The sequence below is a fragment of the Dasypus novemcinctus genome, chromosome 11 (genome assembly GCF_030445035.2).
Source record: "Dasypus novemcinctus isolate mDasNov1 chromosome 11, mDasNov1.1.hap2, whole genome shotgun sequence".
NCBI classification, from domain to species: Eukaryota; Metazoa; Chordata; class Mammalia; order Cingulata; family Dasypodidae; genus Dasypus; species Dasypus novemcinctus.
Window position 1 is genome coordinate 52,292,218 of NC_080683.1, and position 21,754 is coordinate 52,313,971.

At 37.6% G+C, this 21,754-nt stretch overlaps 1 protein-coding gene across 3 annotated transcripts in view; it reads right to left on the reverse strand.

The window, feature by feature from the left end:
* Positions 1 to 16,160, reverse strand: part of LCA5 (lebercilin LCA5) — a 40,501-nt gene extending 24,341 nt beyond the window's left edge. The window contains exons 1-4 of one of the 3 annotated variants that reach the window (XM_012522243.3): positions 15,911 to 16,155; positions 14,847 to 14,943; positions 11,707 to 12,093; positions 5,350 to 5,879 (exon numbers count right to left, since the gene is read on the reverse strand). In XM_012522243.3, the coding sequence (XP_012377697.1) occupies positions 5,350 to 5,879; positions 11,707 to 11,902 (726 nt within the window). In that variant the 5' untranslated portion in view covers positions 11,903 to 12,093; positions 14,847 to 14,943; positions 15,911 to 16,155. Of the gene's footprint in view, positions 1 to 5,349; positions 5,880 to 11,706; positions 12,094 to 14,846; positions 14,997 to 15,910 lie in introns of all 3 variants that reach the window. The other 2 variants (XM_004450579.5, XM_004450580.4) reach the window with 2 other exon arrangements.
* Positions 16,161 to 21,754: the final 5,594 nt, after the last annotated feature.

The following is a 21,754-nucleotide window of genomic DNA, read 5'->3' on the forward strand; positions in this document are numbered from 1 at the left end:
TTATTACAAAGTTAATAAAATAAAAAAATTTAAAAAAATTTAAAAAAAAATAAAGAGATTTGTAAAAATATGAAACAATGTCACTCTTGTCCTGAGTTTTTGTTTGTTTGGAAAATTTAGATTTTTTTTTTAATAAGGGGAATTTATTTATGACAAGGTGTAATGACTTATTGTTCTTAAGTGAATTAAGAAAGATTTTTTAAGAGTCTCAATTTAAATTTATAATATAGTAAATATCAGTAGATATACCCACATAAGTAAAATTCTAGGATGGGGGCTGTGATGGTTAAGCTAATGTGTCAACTTGGCCAGGTAGCTGTGCCCAGTTGTTTGGTCAAGCAAGGACTGGGCTAACTGTAATACAAGGGCATTTATGGACTTTAGTCATCACTGACTTTATTGCATAGATGGCTGATTACATCAATCAAGGAGACTGCTATCAGCAATGAGTGACAATTTATCCAATCAGTTGAGTGCCTTAAAAGGGGAAGTGATTCCAGCATTCAGAGAAAATTTCCCAGCTTGTCTTTGGACATTAAGAACCTTTACTGGACTTTGATTGGAGCCCCTGGTTGCTGCCTGCCTGTGGAACCTGAACTTGTGCATCCCCACGGTCACGTGATAGACCTCTTACTATTGACATATATTTCTTGCTGATTCTGTTTCCCCAGAGAACCCTAACTAATATAGGGGGAAAATCCTCAAGGATTTTTAAGAGCATAAAGGTACCTTGATATTGAAAAGTTTGGCAACTGTTGCAGTATAAGACTAAGAACGTTATTCTGCTATAAAATTTAGTTTGTGAATATGTTGCAGTTTTAGTTAAATATTAATCTCAAATTAATAATATGTATGATTAATATTAAATAAATACATTAAAATGGAGCTGCTATTTTGACACAACTGTATTCAAAAAATGTATTGAAGTAAAAGTCAAATTAAAGGTATAAAGTGTCCTCTAAATAAGGAAGTAAATATGGGTCTAATTTAGCTGAACACCCTCCCTTTGTGCAGAGCATTTAACCCCATTAAGTAGTTCTCCATTTCTGCAATAGGGCGGGGACCAGTGAGACCATAATGCACAGTCATCTGATTTCTTTCTGAAAAGGAAAAGACAACTGTCACAGGCACTTCTCCGCACTCAAACCTTTGTTTATTTCCCCAGCCATGTATTCATTTCCAAACCACTTCGAGCATAAATCACTGAGGTTCTGCGTGTTCTGTCTATTCCACTAACTAATAAAATGAGCCTGCACCCAACTTACAAGTTAAAGATAACTTAAGATAAGTTATCTGTTAAGATAACTGGGGGAAAAGTTTTCACTGCTCAACTATTTATAGTAACCTTGAAGAATTTTTTTCATCGTAAGAAGGAAATGTAACTAACAAGGGGAATAAACATTGTGGCCTGAAATCTTTTCCAGAATGAGACAAGCTATTAACAAATTTAAAAAAGCTGCCTACCGCAAGTTCCAGCTTAAGGACAGGTTCTTTTCAACAAAATAAAGGGAAACGATGTTGCTCAACGAATTGGGCTCCCGTCTACCATATAGGAGGTCCAGGGTTTAATGCCCAGGGCCTCCTGGTGAGGGGAAGCTGGGCCAAGTGGAGTACTGGCCCATGTGGGAATGCAGCCCTGCGCAGCACAGCCACCCTGTGTGGGAATGCCACCATGCGTGGGAAAAGCCACCGCGCAAAGGAGTGCCGGCTGACGCAGAGAGCTGGTGCAGCATGATGATGCAACAAGAGACACAGAGGAGAGAAAGTAAGAAGACCTAGCAGAATAGGGGAGCTGAGGTGGCCCAAGAGAATAATTGCCTCTCTCCCACTCCAGAAGGTCCCAGGATTGGTTCCCCGAGCTGCCTAATGAGAATACAAGCAGACACAGAAGAACACACAGCAAATGGACACAGAAAGCAGACAACGGGGAGAATGGGGGGAAGGGGGGGATATAAATAAAAATAAATCTTTAAAAAAAAAGCCTAAAATAAAAAGCTACTTGAAAAGAAAAGCAAAACACTAACACCACATAGGCAGCCATCATTAAGAAAGAACAGCACAGAACTTGAAGATAGCACCACTAGGATTTTACTGCAATTTCAATTTCAAGTACTACCTGTGACTTTCTTGGGCCTTAGTTAATTTGCAAAATAATTAATTTTCAAAATCACAATCAAGCTCTGAGATCACTCCCTTAACCTATCAGTGGTGTTGATTATAATCTACTGAGAAGTAAAAAGAGGAATTTAATGTTTGATGAACTAAAATTTGATCTCTGAATGAAGCATAAAAACAAAAGTCAAATTTCACACTAAATAAGAATCTCAATAGTAAGTATGTCAAATTCTAGATTGGTTATTGAGATTATGAAACATACAATTAAACATAACAGGTCAAAAGCCAAAGACTGGGAGTGGGTGAGGCTCAAGCAACTGGGCATCTGTCTCCCACATGAGAGGTCCCAGGTTGGGTTCCCAGTGCCTCCTAAAGCAGACACTGCAACCAGCAGACATTGCAGATGTCTTAATGAACAGACACTGCAACCTGCAGACACCACAACCAGGAGACACCACAACCAGCAGATGCGGAAGATGAGCAAACAATGAGGAGAGAGAAAAGGGAGCCATCTTGGGATGGGGGCGGAATTAAAAATTAAAAAAAAAAAAAATTAAGAAGCCAAAGCCTTCTGTAAGTATATTAAAACCAACATTCCTACAAATGAGAATTCTAAAATCAAGTCACTCCTTCATGTACATAAAACATTCATAACTTCTTTTGAAAACAACTATTACCAAAAAATAAGCTTTGAAATTTAAAAATAAAAGATCAAGAGTAATTTCTGATCCAGACAGAATTTAGACTATTTAAAATTCTCCAAAGGAAATTAAATACTTAGGTATCAACCTAACAAAACATGTACAGATCTATATCCTAAAAATTACAAAATTACAAAATTTTGTACACACAAAATGATGAGAGAAACCAAAGATAACCTAAATAATTGGAGAGAGATACTGTGTTCAAGATTGAAAGATTCAACATAGGAAAGATGTCAGTTCTCTACAAATTGATTTAATGCAATTCCTATCAAAATCTGTAGCCCAAAATTGGAAACAATCCAAATGTCCTTCAACAGGATGGACTGTAACAGACTGTGGTGCATCCATACTATGTAATACTACTCAGGAATAAAAAGGAACAAACTATTGGTACACACAGTATCCTGGATGGAGCTCAAGGAAAAAACTGAAATCTGCTAATCTCAAAAGGTTATATATTATATGTATGACATTCTTGAAATGACAAAATTATAAGGATGGAGAACATATTAATGGTTAATAGGGGTTAGAGGTGGGGAAGCATGGATGTAATCATGATGATATAGGGGTTAACACAAGGGATCCTTGTCATCCAACTGTCCTATATCTTGACTAGGGTGGCAGGTATACAAATCGTATACATGCAATAAAACTTCATAGAACTAATAAATACATACACACACACTCAAGTAAGTTCATGTAAAACTGGTAAAATCTGAATGAGATTGGTTGGTGGACTGTATCAATACCAATTTCCTGGTTTTGATGATGTATTATATTTATGCACTGTATTACCATTGGGGGAAACTGGGTGAAGGGTATATGGACTCTATTATTTTCTTACAACTCTACGTCAATTGACAATTATCTCAAAATAAAAAGTTGAAAAAAATTTTAAATTTATTGTGGGAAAAAAAAAGAATTGAGGACATTTTAATTTCCAAACAAATGCCAAACTGCCTTTAACAAGTATTTCCAAGATTTATTACAGGAAACTGATTTTTATGTTCCCAAATAAGCAGCTGCACAACTTACCTAAACCTAAAACTCAGAATCTGGACAGATTTATTCCTTCCTACCTGCATCCCACTCACCAATCCCCTTATAACGGGCTATAATAGATAACTGCAGTATATGTATATAAATGTTTGCATGTATATATTGCAGTTCCATGTTACACACAGAGACATGTAGTTATTTACCATATTTTAACTCACATCCTGCTGTTTCTAATTTAAAAGACATTGTATGGCACATTATAATACCGCTCTTTAAAAATAATTAAAATGTCTGTTATTTGTTATTTATGATTACTAACTGCTTCCAGCTTCTATCCCCACCCCACCCCGGATACATGGCCCTTAAAATATGTCTCCATATGTTTGCTTTAATGTTTGAGGGGATCACTGCTAGAGCCTATAGATTAGGATACCTTCTGTGCAATTAAACAGAAGATAATGATTGCAAACTTTGGAGAATAAGTTATGTACTTTTTCTTGCCACTGTTGTACACTGAATTTAAAAAGCCACTGCTCTGGGCCTCACATTGGTATATGAGGAATACTATACGATACAGACTAAAAATTACTGTAACATACCATGCTTTAAAACCACCTAATTACTATAGTGCAGAAAGCTGAGATTTATTTATAGTTCTGAGCTTCCCTTGTTCAGACAACTCTCACAGAACGCATTATTCCTATACTTATTTCCCGAACTTTTCTTTCCAAACTACTTGTCATTAGAAGCTGACTCAGGGCTTCTGTTTGATATCTATATCTACATCTATATCTATATCTATATCTATATCTATAGCAGGTGACATCTACTATGAATTCCCTATGAAAGAGTCACATGGTAGTCCTCTTTACCTTTCTCCAAATCAAGAAAAATATACTTTTAAAAGATCTGTTATATTCTCAGACTACTTATTCAACATTACATTTTCCAACTCATCCCTCACACAAGAATTTTTTTCTTTTTTGGAGGTACTGGAACCGGGGATTGAACCTGGGACCTTGCATGTGGGAAGCCAGCACTCAACCACTGAGCTATATCAGCTCCCCCATATGAGTTTGTAGTTTGGGGAATGGGGCATACATTGCCCCCCAAAATGTACCTTAACCAATTTAGCCATTCACAAACATTCAAAGAAATAAAAAAACAGAATACATCCTGTAGCATTTTTTATACAATGGTCCCAAAATTTCAGTTTTACACATTATGGCAATTATAGCATCATTTTCAATATCAAAGAAACAATCAAATAATCAAATAGCATATTTTCCCAAAATGCCTAAGTTCTGTGGAGTTAAGCATTAATCCATCAATATGTGGTCAGTTAATGTACACAAGCCTTTGCTCATACAATCCTAAATTTCTTCTAATTTCTTACTTAGGAAGGAAATACTAAAGATTGCTTAATTTCCAAGTAAATGCCGAACTGCAATAAACAGCTGAAACAAAGCACATTAAATGCCCAATGAGAAACAACACAAGACAGCACAATTAGAAGTTGCAGAAATTTTACCTTAATTTTTCTCTCGGTGTCATCTAATTTTAACTCTGCTGAGACTAGTTTCTTTGCCAAATCATCTCGTTCAGGTAGGTGTCTAGCTTCAGAAATTGTTTTCAGTTTCTGTAAGGAAAATTTTGTCCTAAATAGTTCACCTTCTGTATCTTTCACCCTTTTCTCAGTTGCCCGTTCTTTCTCTTGAGATTTTCTTAAGCGTTCTTTGAGTGCTGTAATCTCATTGTTATGTCGAGCAATAAGTTGTGAGATTTCGTTTTCTGTATCTTCAAACTTATTCAAGGCTTTCTCTTGTCTGTACTGAAGCCTTTTCAAAGCCTTATTTTCTTTTAGCAGCTCAACTAACTTGACCTGGAGTTCAGTGACTTTATTCTGCAACTCATTGATTTTTAGCAGTCTTGCAGAAAGAACCCGTTTTGTAACAAGATCGGTATCTTTCCGAGGTGGCTCCCTATTGAGGCTCTGGGAACGATATCCCACTTGGATTCCCCTTCTGTTTGGTAGACCCTTAGGGCTTGGTTTCCTAGAGGCTAAAAAAGAAACAGTAATAATGCAAAGTGAAAGTTGTACCAAATGTAGCACTTATTCATTCTAACACAAGTAGATTCTTAGCATTCTTTAGTCATTTTTTTCCTTAGGAAAGGATTTTATAGTATTTAGCTTAATACTGGTTTTATTCAGAGTTTTTAATATAATCTATTTCTATTTTTAAAAAGGTTGCTACCTTTTAAGGAAGATCAAGAACATTTTAATCCATCAAAAGTGATATCTAGGGAAGCAAACTTGGCCCAGTGTTAAGGGCGTCCGTCTACCACATGGGAGGTCCGCGATTCAAACCCTGGGCCTCTTTGACCCGTGTGGAGCTGGCCCATGAGCAGCGCTGATGCACGCAAGGAGTGCCGTGCCACGCAGGGGTGTCCCTGCGTGAGGGAGCCCTACATGCAAGGAGTGTGCCCCATAAGGAGAGCCACCCAGCGCAAAAGAAAGTTCAGCCTGCCTAAGAATGCTGCTGCACACATGGAGAACTGACATAAGATGATGCAACAAAAAGAGACACAGATTCCTGTGCCGCCGACAACAACAGAAGTGGACAAAGACACAGCAAATAGACACAGAGCGCAGACAACCAGGGCAGGGGAAAGGGGAGAAATAAATAAATTAAATTAAATCTTAAAAAATATATCTAAATAGTTTGAACAGAATTATTATACATTTCTTTAACAAAGGCAGTATGGGAAGCAGATATGACTCAAGTGATTGAGCTCGCATCTACCACATGGCAGATCTGGGTTCAGTTCCCAGTGCCTCCTAAAGAAGATGAGCAAGACAGTGAGCTGACCCAACAAGATAATGCAACATGAGATAGAAGGAGGAAAACATAATGAGAGACACAAAAAAGTAGGGAGCACGTGTGAAGCTGGCCCACACGCAGCGCTGATGTGCACAAGGAGTGCCGTGCCATGCACGGGTGTCCCCCGCGTAGGGGAGCCCCACGGGCAATGAGTGCGCCCTGTAAGAAGAGCCGCCCAGAGTGAAAGTAAGGGCAACCTGCCCAAGAATGGTACCGCACACACGGAGAAGTGACATGCAAAGATGATGCAACAAAAAGAGACACAGATTCCTATGCCGCTGACAACAACAGAAGTGGACAAAGAAGAACACGCAGCAAACGGACACAGAGAACAGACAACGGCGGGGGGTGGATAAAAAATAAATAAATAAATCTTTTTTAAAAAAGTAGGGAACAGAGGTGGCTCAAATGATTAGCTGCTTCCCTCCCACATGGGAGGTTCGAGGTTCAGTTCCCAGTGCCTCCTAAAAAAGAAAAAGAAGACCAGCACACAACAAACAGACATAGCAAATGCAAACAACCGTGTGTGTGGGGGGTGGGGGGGTGGGGAGAATAAACAAATAAAATAAACCTTTTAAAAAATCTAAAGAAGAAGGCAGTATTAGGTTTAACCATTTTTAACTTTATATATATATAAGATGGCAAACCAGAATTCAAACATGGGCCAGCAGCATTAGCATTATGCATTTAAAAAAACAGATTAAAACAAAGAGATATTTAAGTCATTTGGCCAAGATATTTAGCAACATTATTTGAAATATGGAAATTTGTTTTCTCTAAATTAATCATGATTCTTTTCTTTATTTGAAGAAACAAGATGATAGCATACATATGGCTAGAAGATTTAAGTTTACACGCAGATTTATCACTTAATAACTCCTTGGGCAATTCGATTAAGTCTTTGCATGCCTATTTTCCCCACCCATAGAACGGGATACCACCACCTATAAAACTAGACCTTTGTGAGGATTAAATGAAGTATGTTTGTAAAACAAAGTGTTACACAAATATTTTCTGTTAGTAATAAGAGCTTACATCCTATTTATCAGTACATGAAAATGGAAAGCACTTAGCAGTACAGATGCAATTCAAAATGCTTTCTCAGGAGATTTTTTTGGTGACCATTCAAATAAAATAATGTTTGACACAGTTTGAGAACAGGACAGAAAAAATCACACCCTAAAAATATAAGGATATGAAATGTTTAAAAGCTATATATCAAATCATATTACATGGAAATTCTAAATAATGTTACTATTGTTGCTAAAAGTTCATTAATCTTAAGTTTAATTAACACAGTACCTGCCCTTTAAAAGAAACATCTGGAAGTCTGCCACAGCTAGAATAATCTCCAAGGTTACTACGTTTTTTTTTGTTTTTTTAAGATTTATTTATTAATTTAATTCCCCCACTCCCCCCCCCCCCCCCCCCCCCCCCCCGTTGTCTGTTCTCTGTGTCTGTTTGCTGCATCTTGTTTCTTTGGCCGCTTCTGTTGTCGTCAGCGGCACGGGAAGTGTGGGCGGCGCCATTCCTGGGCAGGCTGCACTTTCTCTCGCACTGGGCGGCTCTCCTTACGGGCGCACTCCTTGCGCGTGGGGCTCCCCTACACGGGGAACACCCCTGCGTGGCAGGGCACTCCTTATGAACATCAGCACTGCGCATGGACCAGCTCCACACAGGTCAAGGAGGCCCCCGGGTTTGAACCGCGGACCTCCCATGTGGTAGACGGATGCCCTAACCACTGGGCCAAGTCCGTTTCCCACTACGTTTTTTCAAGGAGGAAATATATTCCAGAATAAAAAAAATGAAGAAAAAGGAGAAGATATAACCTTTCCCCACCTACTTCACCAGTTATGGATACCATGATTCCATTATCTAAATAGGCACAGAATAACAATATTTACAATTTCATATTATAAATTTTCGTTTAAAAGAAATTATTTTATTGAAGCTATTTTTAATGTGTATTGATTTAGGACTCCAGCTTATATATGCTCGAATACATGAAAGGAACTGGTAATAAAAAGCAATTCGGGAATACCTAATCCCAACTTCGAAACTATATGGTCCAGTATGGTAGCAACTAGCTGTATGTGGCTATTGAGAAATTTGAGAAATCCAAAATGAGATGCACAGTAAATGTGAAATACACACGGGATTTTGAACACTTACTATGAAAAAAAAAGAATGCAAAATAGTTCACAGTATTTTATATTAACTATTGTAGAAATAACATTTTGATATGTCGAGATAAATCGTTACAGTTAATTTAATCTATTTCTTTTTAAAATGTGGTTATTAGAAAACATGTAATACATAGTTACATATGTGGCTTGCATTGTGACTTGCATTATATTTCCATTGGATACCAATGATTTAGAGTGTAATCCTAAAATCTGGAGAATCCATTATGTTAATTTTTTTCTTTCCCAACATTTTGCGTTAACAAAGTTTTGGTATATATATGCTATTTTGGAATATATATTAGCTCTTGCAGTGACTGAAACTTTATACACAAAAGTGATTATTCATAAAGAAGAATGCTAATTTTTCCAAATCTCTGATTTTTATATATAAAATTGCATTGCTCAGAGAATAAGATTTCATAGAACTGACTAATTTTATTTGAAAAAGATAGTTCCTACAAAATATAGGAATCAAGATCACAATTTTCCATTAATATTTTACTGCAATTAATCAGATGCAAAAGGGCTTCTGCAACTAACTTTTATATACCCTAAAAATCTGAACGTTTAAGTTTTAGCATATTCTATTATGATGACTAAGAACTGATCAATAAAAGTGCACTTAAACAAAACTCAAAAATATTTCCCATGTTTTGACTACCATTTTAATTTTCATTTAAAGCACTGTTAAGATTAAATATAGTGCTAATAGGATTAAGAAGAAAGATGACTGGCTGTCATCTCCCCCAAAAGTAGGTGGAAAAATACTATTTTTCTTCCTTCAGGTATTAAAAGTAAACTATGATTCATTTTAAAAATGTATAGTAAAGATAAACTATATATCTACCACAAAATCAAGATAGGTTTATATTACTTATAAAACAGGGAATGGATTAAATGTGTAATATACAAACATGTATAACCTAAACTGTTATTAAATTTTATACATATAAATGCTAAGAATACCAATTTTTAAAAATAATAAAATATGTAGAATATTAAAAAGGAGGGGGAAGAGTGTGATATCTAACATACAAATAGACAAATTCAAATATTCAGGATAATGTTTTAATCACATGTATTCTTTCCTTAGACTAATCTACACTGGTTATTATAATTTAAACCAAGAGAAACTTTGTGTTTAAGGAAAGGTATTAATTTGGTCCTGTGAGCTGATCTAAGGCAGACAAATTACCACAGAGTTTAACTCAGAAGACCATGCAAAGCAGAACACAGAGCAAATCAGAGTGAAGACAGTAACAAGTTTTTCTGGGTGACGCTGGAACTAATTTTCACAGTTTTTTTCCAACTGTCTAATGAAATAAGGCAAGGTTTAAGAGGTCCTGACTATAAATGGAAAGATTCCTAAGTTTGCTTCTGGGGAAAGACTAAAATTAAAATATTCCTACCAGTAATACCCTAGATATGTAAATTATTTCGTGGGAATAAATAGGCATTTTCTAAGGTTCAAACCTCAAGGTCTGTTTGTTATTAATTATACAGCAAATTTTAATATAAAATCATGCTCTCAACCACAAAATCAGAACAGGAGGCCTTCACTGTGAGAGATCTGGAGCACGACACTAAAAAAAATCATGCAGCATTGCCCTTTGGAAAAAAAAAAGACACCTAATTGTTAATAGTATGGACATCCTTGGGAAGGAAGACAGGGGTCCCTGAAAATGTATACATATTCTTGGTAGATTTTTAATAAGAATTAGTATTCAAGGTAAAATTTATAAAGGCAAATCTAATTATGCTCTTGCTTAAATCTTTTCAATGGCTAACTATTCCCTCAGAGAAAGAGAATAGTCAGTATACTAGCATAGGATGCAAGGAGTTCATAACCCGGCCCTGTTTTCCCTTTCAGCTCCCAATTTTACCTACTCCTGCCTTATGACTTAAACTCCCACCATTCTTAAGCTCCTGCTGTTATAAACATGCTCCATTTATTAATGTATACTATAATTACCTCACTTACCTTAGCTTATTTTTCTATGGTTATTTTTGTAGCTCTTACATACTTGCTTACTAATTACATAAAGGTTTTTTTCTTATTTTCTTCTTTATTAGAGAAGTTCTGGGTTAACAAAACAATCATGAATAAAATATAGTATTCCCATACACCACCCTGATTCTAACTTCTTGCATTGGCATGGAACATTTGTTATCATTGGGGTTTTCTTGACCAGTGATTTAAGATGAAGTGCTGTAGAGAACATTACATAGTCAAGTATATAATAATATCTCATTCCAGACCAGGAATATTTTAATAAGAAAAATTACTTCTAATGATTGAATCTATTTCCATAAAAAACAGAGTTTGCTAGAAAATAAATTAGACTGGTGGTTCCAAGTACCAAATTCCACTCAAATGTTTAATTTGAGCTTTTGTACTTTATAGTAAGCACTACATTACCTATGGAGAGTAATTTTATGCAATCTATAAAAATGCCTCTTAACCACTTCACATGAATGCATTTCACTAGTTTTTCAAAATGAATATACAAAAAGGTACAAATGTTTTGACTTTTTTTGGTCAATACCTCAGAAACCCCATGACAAGTATTTATTTAGAGAGAGAAAACAAAATGATAAGCCTTAGCTGTGTTGCTTTCTTTTTACATTGCATGACTTCAAATATCGCAAAGAGTAATACATATAGCACCATAAACAATGTTTACATAAATTTATAAGAAATATATTTTATTCATTTCCAAGCATGTAATAATTAAGAGAAGAGTTTCATTTGCACATGTTTTCCTTAAGCACTCTAAATGAGTCTTCTAAGACTACCACACTCTTGGAAAGAATACTTACTTTGCTGAAGTAGTTGGCTATCTGAAATCTGTCCTTTACGATTTTTTCTCTTAATAGCTGTAGGTGAAGAAGGATTGGTCAGTGATGACTGGCGAGAAGATTGTGGTGTAGTTCTAAAATCAGGTGACTCATAATAGTGGCGTTTGTCTGAATTACTTTCATCATCAGTATCTGGACTTTTTGCTCTTTCCCCCATTGTTCTGAAAAATGTTTCTATTCACACATAATTTCACTGATTCTTTTCTCCAGAAGAGCCCATGACAACACTGAAGCACATTTTTATAATCTTCAGGTTCTGGTGATAATATTCATCTCTCTGCAATTTGTCTTCTCCACATATCCAGCAGTCCAACATTCACATTGGCAACCACAAAATATACTTTTTCCCTTTAATTAAGGAAGGGGGAAGAAGACTTATCATACAGTCATAAAATAGTTCATCTGTAGTTTTCTAGAGATAATTACAAAGAAAGATACTAAAAGCAAAATAATACGTTGCATACATTTTTTACAAGAAGCTATAATTTAATTTATATGTATTTTCACCTAATTGTTTACAGTAATTGGAGAAAAAAAACAGATTCTGTCATAGCAATGTTAAATAAAATACCATGTAAAGTGCCTGACAAATAAATGCTCCTCAATAAACGTTAACTGGATTTGACTCCCTTGAAACAAGATTTATAATAAACAAAAATGCTGATTTTTAAGGAGAGGAGAGGGCAATAAAGAACAATTTAAGGGAAGCGGACTTGGCCCAATGGATAGGGCATCCGCCTACCACATGGGAGGTCCGCGGTTCAAACCCTGAGCCTCCGTAACCCATGTGGGGCTGGCCCATGTGCAGTGCTTATGCGCGCAAAGAATGCCATGCCATGCAGGAGTGTCCCCCGTGTAGGGGAGCCCCACATGCAAGGAGTGTGCCCTTAAGAAGAGCCGCCCAGCACAAAAGAAAGTGCAGTCTGCCCAAGAATGGCATCACACACATGGAGAGCTGACACAACAAGATGATGCAACAAAAAGAAACACAGATTCCCGATGCTGTTGATAAGGATAGAAGCGGTCACAGAAGAACACACAGCAAATAGACACAGAGAGCAGACAACTGGGAGGGGGAGAGGGGAAGGGGTGAGAAATAAATAAAAAATTAAAAAAAGAACAATTTAAGAACAAAGAAAAATATCTGAGATTGACTACTTAAAAATGTCAAACTAAATTATGTAAAAAAAAAAACACAACTAAACTAAAAGGAAAAAAAAAACATTTGATGAAAAACATTGGCAAATATGACAGAAAAATGGTTAGTATCCTTAACATGTAAATAAATACCTCTTACCACCCCATAAGAAAAATGTGGGGTCAGAAGTTCATTGGACAGGGAAGCAGCATGGTTCAAGCAATTGGGCTCCCATCCAACATAAAGGAAGTCCAGGGTTCGATACCCAGGGCCTCTTGGTGAAGGCAAGCTGGCCCGAGTGGAGAGCTGGCCCACATGGAGTGTTGGCCCACATGGAGTGCTGGCCTGCACAGGTGTTGGTCCATGCAGGAGTGCTGGCCTGCACAGTGTGGTGCAAACACAGTCTTCATTCTAAGACCTTTTTCTTGGAAAGTTTTTTAAAATAATGATTCTGTTCTTGTTTTATCTTTATGTACTGCTGGTTTTATTTGACAGTAATTTTTGGTTGTCCATTGATATTTTAGAAAGAGGAATATGGAAGAATGAATGGAAACTCTGCACATGTAATTAAAAATGATCAGATCTTACATTTAAATATAAAGGTCAATCTCCTACACAAGAATTATAGGGCCATAAGGCTGGAGGAAGAAGACAAGTTTGTCTTGGTGTCAGATGATAGGCAACAGTAATTTAAACTAAGGTAGTAGAAATGAGAGCTATAAAATGCAGAACTATTTCAGAATTGTTTACCAAGTAAAATACACTGGACTTGATAACAGATTAAATGTCAGATATAATAGGGAAAAAAAGAGACTGGGTGAATTTTAAAGTGTGGGGTTGATACAATGGGTACCTTGGTATACAACAGGATAGTTTTGGTGGAAAATGGAGATAGGTTCAATATGGGGTATACTGAGTTTGGTATAGCTGTGTGAAATCTGTGTGGAAATACCAAAAATTAGCTATATAAATTTGGAGCTAACTCCAGAACTCCAGGACAGAAAAAAAAAAAAAAATTGGGAGTGCATTAATAAAGTACAGATGGTAAAAGTCAAGGGAAAAGATGAACTCAGCCAAGCAAAAAACACAGAGTGAAAAGAGAAGGCAGCTGAAGACTGAATTATGAGAAAAAACAAAAATAATTAAATGGTGGACAGAGGAAAGGAGTTTAAGAATGGCAGGCAGAAAAACCAAGAGGAGAGCATCTGTACTGCAATGGCTTCTTCTGTGCTTATGGAATAATGGTTCCATGACTTGTTCAACAGAAGAGATATGCCTTTAATGAATGGAAAATACTCTCTTTTCCAAGATCACTGTTGGGGACTGAATCACATTCCCCACAAAGGGCATAATCAGGTCCCAACCCCTGGTCCTATGGTGTAAATCCATTTGTAAATAGGACCTCTGAAGATATTATTAGTTAAGATGTGCCCAAACTGTGTTTATAAAGTCCTTATAAGCAAAGGTAATTGGATGCAAAAGAGAGAAGCCAAGGTAAGCAAGAAACTGGAAGTCAATAGAACCCAGAAGAGAAAAGAGATGATGATGCCATGTGCACTGCCATGTGACAGAAAAGCTAAGGAACCCCAATGATTGCCCCCAAGCCAGAAGATACAGACTCCAGGAGGAATAAGACTTCTAGCCTCAGAAATCCTGAGCCAAAAATTTCCTGTTTTTATTCCAACCCATTGTATGTTATTTGTTTTAGCAGCTGGGAAACTAAAACAGTCACCAATTACTTGTTGATATTTGAAATAACACTCTGTCAATTTGTAGAATCAAAACTGTTATTTCCTATTAAATGTTTGGGTAAACATACAAGTCAACAAGTAGCCAAATCCCAAAGAGTAATATTTAAACTAGCAATATAAAATTCAAATGTAAAACTACAACGGGGAAAAATACAGATTACAATAACAACCATGCTTCCTTAAGAAAGGAGAAAATTTTTTTTCAGTTTTACCTTTTTCCAGACTGCATGTAGACACTCCTCATTAAAAAAAAATCACTTAAATGATGACTTTTGATCTCAAAGAGATATCCAATCCAAAGCTCTTAACCTGAAGGTAAAGGATGAATACAAGCATACATGTATATGCTTAAGTGGGCTTCCCTAGGGAGAGAAGCCAAAACTTACTTCAGGGCCAAGACTCCCCAAATTAGGAAAACCACCAGTTAATTTAATTTTTATCTCCAGGAAACTTTAATGCAGCCTAATGAATAGCTCACACAAACCAAATACTAACAAATCTACTTCAACAAAGCTGTCCATTTTTTTTTTCCATTTAGCTCTCCCAGTGTATACAAACATCTCAATAAAACGAATCCTCACAACAATAAATCTACTATTCCCATTCCCCAAAAGGGAGTGGGTGGGAGAGGGGATGACGCCAGGTTAAGTAAATGAGTAATTTGCCCAAAACCAGAAGGTGAACAAAAGAATCCAAGCACCCGGGGCAACTCTCCTATGCCAAGGAGACACATGTTTTGCCAATCACAATCTTAAACGCTTTTTATTATCCCAGAACTACTAAAATCCTCATATCCCCCTTCCCCTTCTGAGCCCGTCCCTCTTCTCCTACCTCCTGTTGCCACAGTTCTCTAATAATTCCCAACCCCTTCTCTAGATCCGCCTCCCCGGCGTTCCCTTCTTTCTCTTCGCGGGCCCAATAAACCAGTAACCCTTGCCCAGTTACTTCAGAATTCCCAATCCCCACCTGTCAGTCTGCCTCCCTTCCTCAGAGCCCTCCATCTGTTTCGGGTTCTTGACTAACTTCCCTAGAACTCTCTTCTCCCTCTACTCCCAGCCCCCGCCCCAGCCTCCGCCTCCAAATCCTTCTCCATCCTAATCCTTTCATCCTCCTCGTCCTCCCAGTTTTAACGGCCCAATCACATGCCCCGCTATCCACGAACATCCCATCGCCTGCTTCCCCACGCTGTAGTCTCAGCCTCCCCTCGAACCCCAAACTCCCCGACAGTCTCCACGCCCACCCTAAAACCCACCCCCAGTGCCACTCGGCCCCTCACCTAAGCTCAGGCGGCGTCCTGCCTCCCTCCGATCTCTTCCCCTACGGAACTCTCTGCCAGGACCTCGACGTCTGAACGCCAGAGTGAGTGACTGACCCCCAAAGTGGCCGCCGGGCGGATTGCCGAGGTTGCCGGGTTGCGGGAAGTTTGAACGCAGAGCCAGGACAGGGGCGGGGGCGGTGGCTCCAGAGTGGCAGCGGCGCGGCGGCTTCGGCTCCAGGGTAACGGAGGCGGAGACCCAGACTGCACTGCGGGAGAAGGCGGCCAATGACACCTCTCCCCCAGCTCCCATTGGCCCCTGTCACCAGATAGCCCTTTCTATTGGCTTCAGGAGAACTGGAAGGCCGGAAGACTATTCAGAGAGGAAGCGGCCATTGGTCGCCCGCTCTAGCTGTAGTGGCGGCCTAGGGTAGGGGTAGGGGAAGGGGAGTTGTCCCTCGAGATGTTGGTGGAGGAAGCCCGGCTCCTTCTGGCTGTGCGCAGCCAGGCTCGGCAGCGGGGTGGCCCCGGCCTCGTGTGAAGAAAAAGGACGCGGGCGGAAGGGAAGGGGTTTGTGAGAAGAACTGTAGAATTTGGCAATTCCGTAATTGAAACAAAGCCCCTTGTTCTTGTTTCGAATTCCTTTTGGAAATAACTTGGTTTCATGTTATAAAGTATAAGTAAATAGCTCGTTGCTTCGCTTTCTTAACACTGAAATTGCTGGTGTCGATGCACTAAAGCTTTTGCTTCGTAGTCCTGGCCTTCATGAATCGCGATCGCGCTGATTTTGGCTAAACAGTGATTTTTAGATTTTTGGAACAGGTGTTGAATGCCCAGCGTTTGGGTGGAATGGAATATTTGGAACACATTTGCACACAATTTTTTAAAAAGGAAGAGTTCCATGCTGCATATCACTAACGAATTAAGATACAGTTAAAAGTAAGATACATTTAAAAATCGACCTGCATTGAATGACATTAATTGCAGGGGGCCAGTGAAGAGAAAACGAACATCTTCTCTTTGATGACGGTTATTTTAAGTGTCTCTGAGCCTCTGATTATCAAAATGGTTTAACACCGTTCTCCACTGTTCTCACCATTGTTCATTTATCGAGAGCAAGTTTTTACCGCCATTCTGCAGACAATCTAATTTTTGAAGACATGCTTCTAATCAATCTTCTGACCATGAAATATGGTAATTCCTGTTTGCTTGACCTCGTTTTTCCAACTTTACCCTATTGCCAATGTTTTCCTTTTATCCGGTCAGTATATTTTACTTCAAGTTAAACTCATCTACCTAAACAATATTGTAATCAAAGGTAATTTTCTGTATGCACAATGTCTGTGAAAGATAGCAATTATGTTAGTGAAAATAAATTAAGGTGAGTAATCCCTTAAACTGCACTGAAGTAATTTTTCACCAGTTTATTGATCTATCTCTGCTCATAAGACTCTTTGTTAAAATAGCTCACTGGTTACTAATTCCGTTAGAGTGAGCACTGTATAGTTTAATAAACACCAGTGGATTACTTTTAGAGGAATTTTCTAGATAGATTCAAGAAATATACTGTATATACGTGGAAAAGTAGAGTCAAGAAATACACTGTATATACGTGGTAAAACAAATGTCTCTCCACGGTGGCAAAATATGATTGCTGGCACTCAAGGACAACTGAAATGAAAGTAATTATTTAGCACTCAAAATGTGCCAGCCATTGTAATTTCATTCCATCTTCATTCCTGACCCTAGACAGCAATTATTATTCATTGATTATACTTGAGAAACAGATTCGGAGAGGTTAAAGTGTTTACCACAAGGTACTATAGCCCCAGGATTCAAGCCTAGATCTGCCTATTTCCAAATTTCACTGTTTTAAATTTAATGTCTTTAATGTGTTTCACATACAGGTTAATAATACAGTTGCTGATAAGCAAGAAACTAATTAAAAGGTGGGATTCTCCAAAAAAATTGTTTAACATTTTTTTCAAGATTCTTACAGTATGTTTCACCCTGTCATATTAAGAATAAGTGACTATCAATTTATTTGACCTTGAAAACAAGACCAGAAATAAAAACCAGTTTACTGAATAGTTTTTAATAGGTTAGCCTAAAATACGAGATCTCAATTTCAAAAGTGTTTATATAGTTTTACATGATTTTGTTATATTCTTTTTATAGGAATAGATTTTCTAAGATTATATACCATTTGCCATTTCATTACACTAGGTACTATATAAGATTTTGAGGAAATCTGTTTTCAGGAAAAAGGAAAGCTAATAAAACCACATTGTTATATTACTGCCACTTAAAATTATATTTAACAGGAAACATGCTTCTTATTTTTAAAGATTATATTTATGAAATCAACTTTACTAATGGTTATTAAGAACTTCAGAGTTTTATTTTTAATATTCCTGAGCTTAATTTGATATTGGTGTACCTCCAGATTTTTTATCTTGCTAACTAAATGTAAATTTTCTACAAAACTTTGGTTGTCTTATTTAGTACATTCTAGTAATGATGCAGGCAATAATAATTAAAAATCTCTCTACCCTACAAATCTTTCCCCATTATGGGAAAACTAGAGTTTGCATGATTTGTTAGAAGTTTCATAAAAATTAATAGGCAGAATATTCAGCGGACTTTACAACTATTGACAGTCCAGAAATTACAATTGCTGTATGTGGCAGTTTGATATTATTTATGAATTCCAAAAATAGATACTGGATTATGTTTGTAAACTGGTCTCTTCCTCTGGGTGTGATTAAATTATGATTAGGGCTTTGACTGGGCCATGTTAATAGGATGTTGAGTCCTCACCCCCACAGTGGGTAGGGCCTCACAGAGAAACTGTGCACCAGAGAAAGGAGATTGGAGTTTTGGATGTTGGAACCCTGGGAAGTAAACACACAGGAGAAGCACTGTCACAATTTTACATCTTTTACTGAAGAATGTGATAAATACAAACAATTCAACAATTTTAAATGTAACTTGGTATCCATATTGCTAGAATTGCTAGAAACTTTTCAATGTATTAATAGATTCCAGGTAAATAGCTGGTTGTCAGGATATAACATTAACTTTAAACATTATCTAATATACCAGGTATTTAAAATAAATCAAAGGCTTAGGAAAATTTGAGCTGCCTATAAACAGCAGTAAAATTGAAAACACAAAAAGTGGTCTGCTCTTATAAAAGCAAATTTAGTCTAATCTGATTATGTTGTTTGCCTTTGCAGTACAGAAAGCTGGTACCCTTTGATTATTGCTCTCTTTAGCTGGGAATTAAATCTTTTTTTGATCACTTGATGAAACTTAGAAATTAGTAATTGTGTTAGTGGAGAAAGAAATGAAACAACTGTGGTGTTTACTATATTTCTCTATTTAATAATTGGGTGAATTTCATGGAGCTTATTTGAGTTGGGTGAAGTTTTGCTTTTATTTTACATAGAAAGAACAAAATCAAAAGTTGGTTTAAGCTAATTTTTAATGCATGTTTTCAGGTTTTGTTACTCCACAATTACATCTTTAAGTTGACCCATAGATCAAACCCTATTGATGAAAATCATAGTAGTTCTGTTTGAATTTACAGCATTAGATTTGGAAGGGAGAATGTCAATGTGACTTTTATTTATAGACAGCTGCCTTTTCTCTACTGAAAATAATCCACAGGAGCTTCTGTTAAAATGAGTAACAACATTTTTAATTGACAATAAATATGCTAGGTAAAGGAAAAATGTTTTTATTACTTTGGTGTTACAGCGTATTAAAAGAGTTATTTCTCTGGTGCAAACAGGAAAATGGCATAGCAGAATTGTGATGGAGAATATGTAAGTTAGAAAACCTCATTCATTAAGTAAATATATATATCAAATATTTTATTAGGTACCCTTGGGGAATACAAAGAGGAAAAAAAGTCCTTGTCCTTCATCAACTCACTGCCAAATGAATAAAAAAACATTAGTCAAACCCTGATTCCAGGGATCATGTAGTGAGGGTGATTATAAAGGTATACATAGAGTGCTAAGAGGACTTAGAAAGTAGCTCTTAACTCAGCCTGAGGGCCCAGGCATGCTTCCCAGCCTGGTGGCCCAGAAAGTAACACTTGAGTTGGAATTTATGTTACTTAAGCACTAACCAGAAGAGAAGTGGGAAGATACATAAAATAGAAAAAGTCAGTATATACCCTAATCCTGGACAGGCTGGGCAAATTGTTTGATGAGATAAGATGTGGGAAGATGTGGGGGGGGGGGGGTTGGGGCGGGAGGGTTACTGGGAGAGGGTATGGCCAGAGATATGGCTGGGGAGGACACAAATGAAAGCCTGAGCAGCTTCTTTTCCTGACCCTGAACTCAGAGTTTTACATACTCATTTTAATCCTTACCGTAACCCATTTTAATCCTTACTACAACCCTATGATATAGTATTATTATTTCTTTGTTACAGGAAAAGACTAGGACTTAAGGAGGCTGATTACATTACCCACAGTTAGACTTAGGATATAAAGGAGTAGGGATGTAAACCCTTATCTATTTGATTCCAAGAACTGAGCTTTCAACACCTGCCTTTCAAACTGTGGTTGTGACTCATTTATGAATCATGAAATCACCTTATGGCTTGTAACCACCTTTTTATTAAGTTTTTTATTTTTAAAGATGCTTTAGATCACATAAATGTTACATCGAAAATATAGGGGATACCCATATACCTACCTCTTACCCCTTCCACACTTTACCCCATTAACACATCTTTCATTATTGTGGAACATTTGTTAAAATTGATGAACACAAATTGAAGCATTGCTACTAACCATGGTCTATAGTTTACATTATGGTTTACACTTTGCACCACAATTTTATAGGTTTTGGCAAAATGTATAATGTCCTGTATCTGTCATTGCAATGTCATGCAGGACAATTCCAATGTCCCAAAAGTGCCCCCGTATTACACTTACTCTTCCCTCTCCCTCCCCTCAGAACCTCTGGTGGCCACTTTTTTTTTTTTAAGATTTATTTATTTCTCTCTCCTCCGCCCCCCCCCCCCCCGTTTGTCTGTTCTCTGTGTCTATTTGCTGCGTCTTCTTTGTCCGCTTCTGTTGTTGTCAGCGGCACGGGAATCTGTGTTTCTTTTTGTTGCATCATCTTGTTGTGTCAGCTCTCCGTGTGTGCAGCACCATTCCTGGGCAGGCTGCACTTTCTTTCGCACTGGGCAGCTCTCCTTACGGGGTGCACTCCTTGCGCATGGGGCTCCCCTATGCAGGGGACAACCCTGCGTGCAGGGCACTCCTTGCATGCATCAGGATCCTTGGGCGCATCAGCACTGTGCATGGGCCAGCTCCACATGGGTCAAGGAGGCCCGGGGTTTGAACCGCGGACCTCCCATGTGGTAGACTGATGCCCTAACCACTGGGCCAAGTCCGCCACCCGGCCACTGCCTTTATATCAGTGATACAAGTTCTTCCATTGCTAGAATAATAGTAAGTCTACTTTAGTCCATAGTTGCATTCCCCCCTTATTTTTGTTCATTCCTCAATCTTGAGGATTTGGGGATGGTGATGCTCACTTTATTTCTAATTGAGAGGGGTCTTAAATCGCATGGGACAGATGGATGGCACTGTCTTGCTTACAGTTATAGATATTCTGTTTTGTGGGATGGGTGTTGTCCATCACCATCCTTTTGTTAGTTATCCATTTAACTGTAGAGTAGGTGATACAGCTCTGCTGAGATTTAGGGCTCAACCAGCATGTGAACAGACCGAAGATTTAAGCCTCTGGGCCATATATGTAATGAGTATAGTGCTAATTACGGGTTCAAATAAAAGAGGCAAGAGAATCATGTGTAGGGAATATTATAAATGAGTCTAAT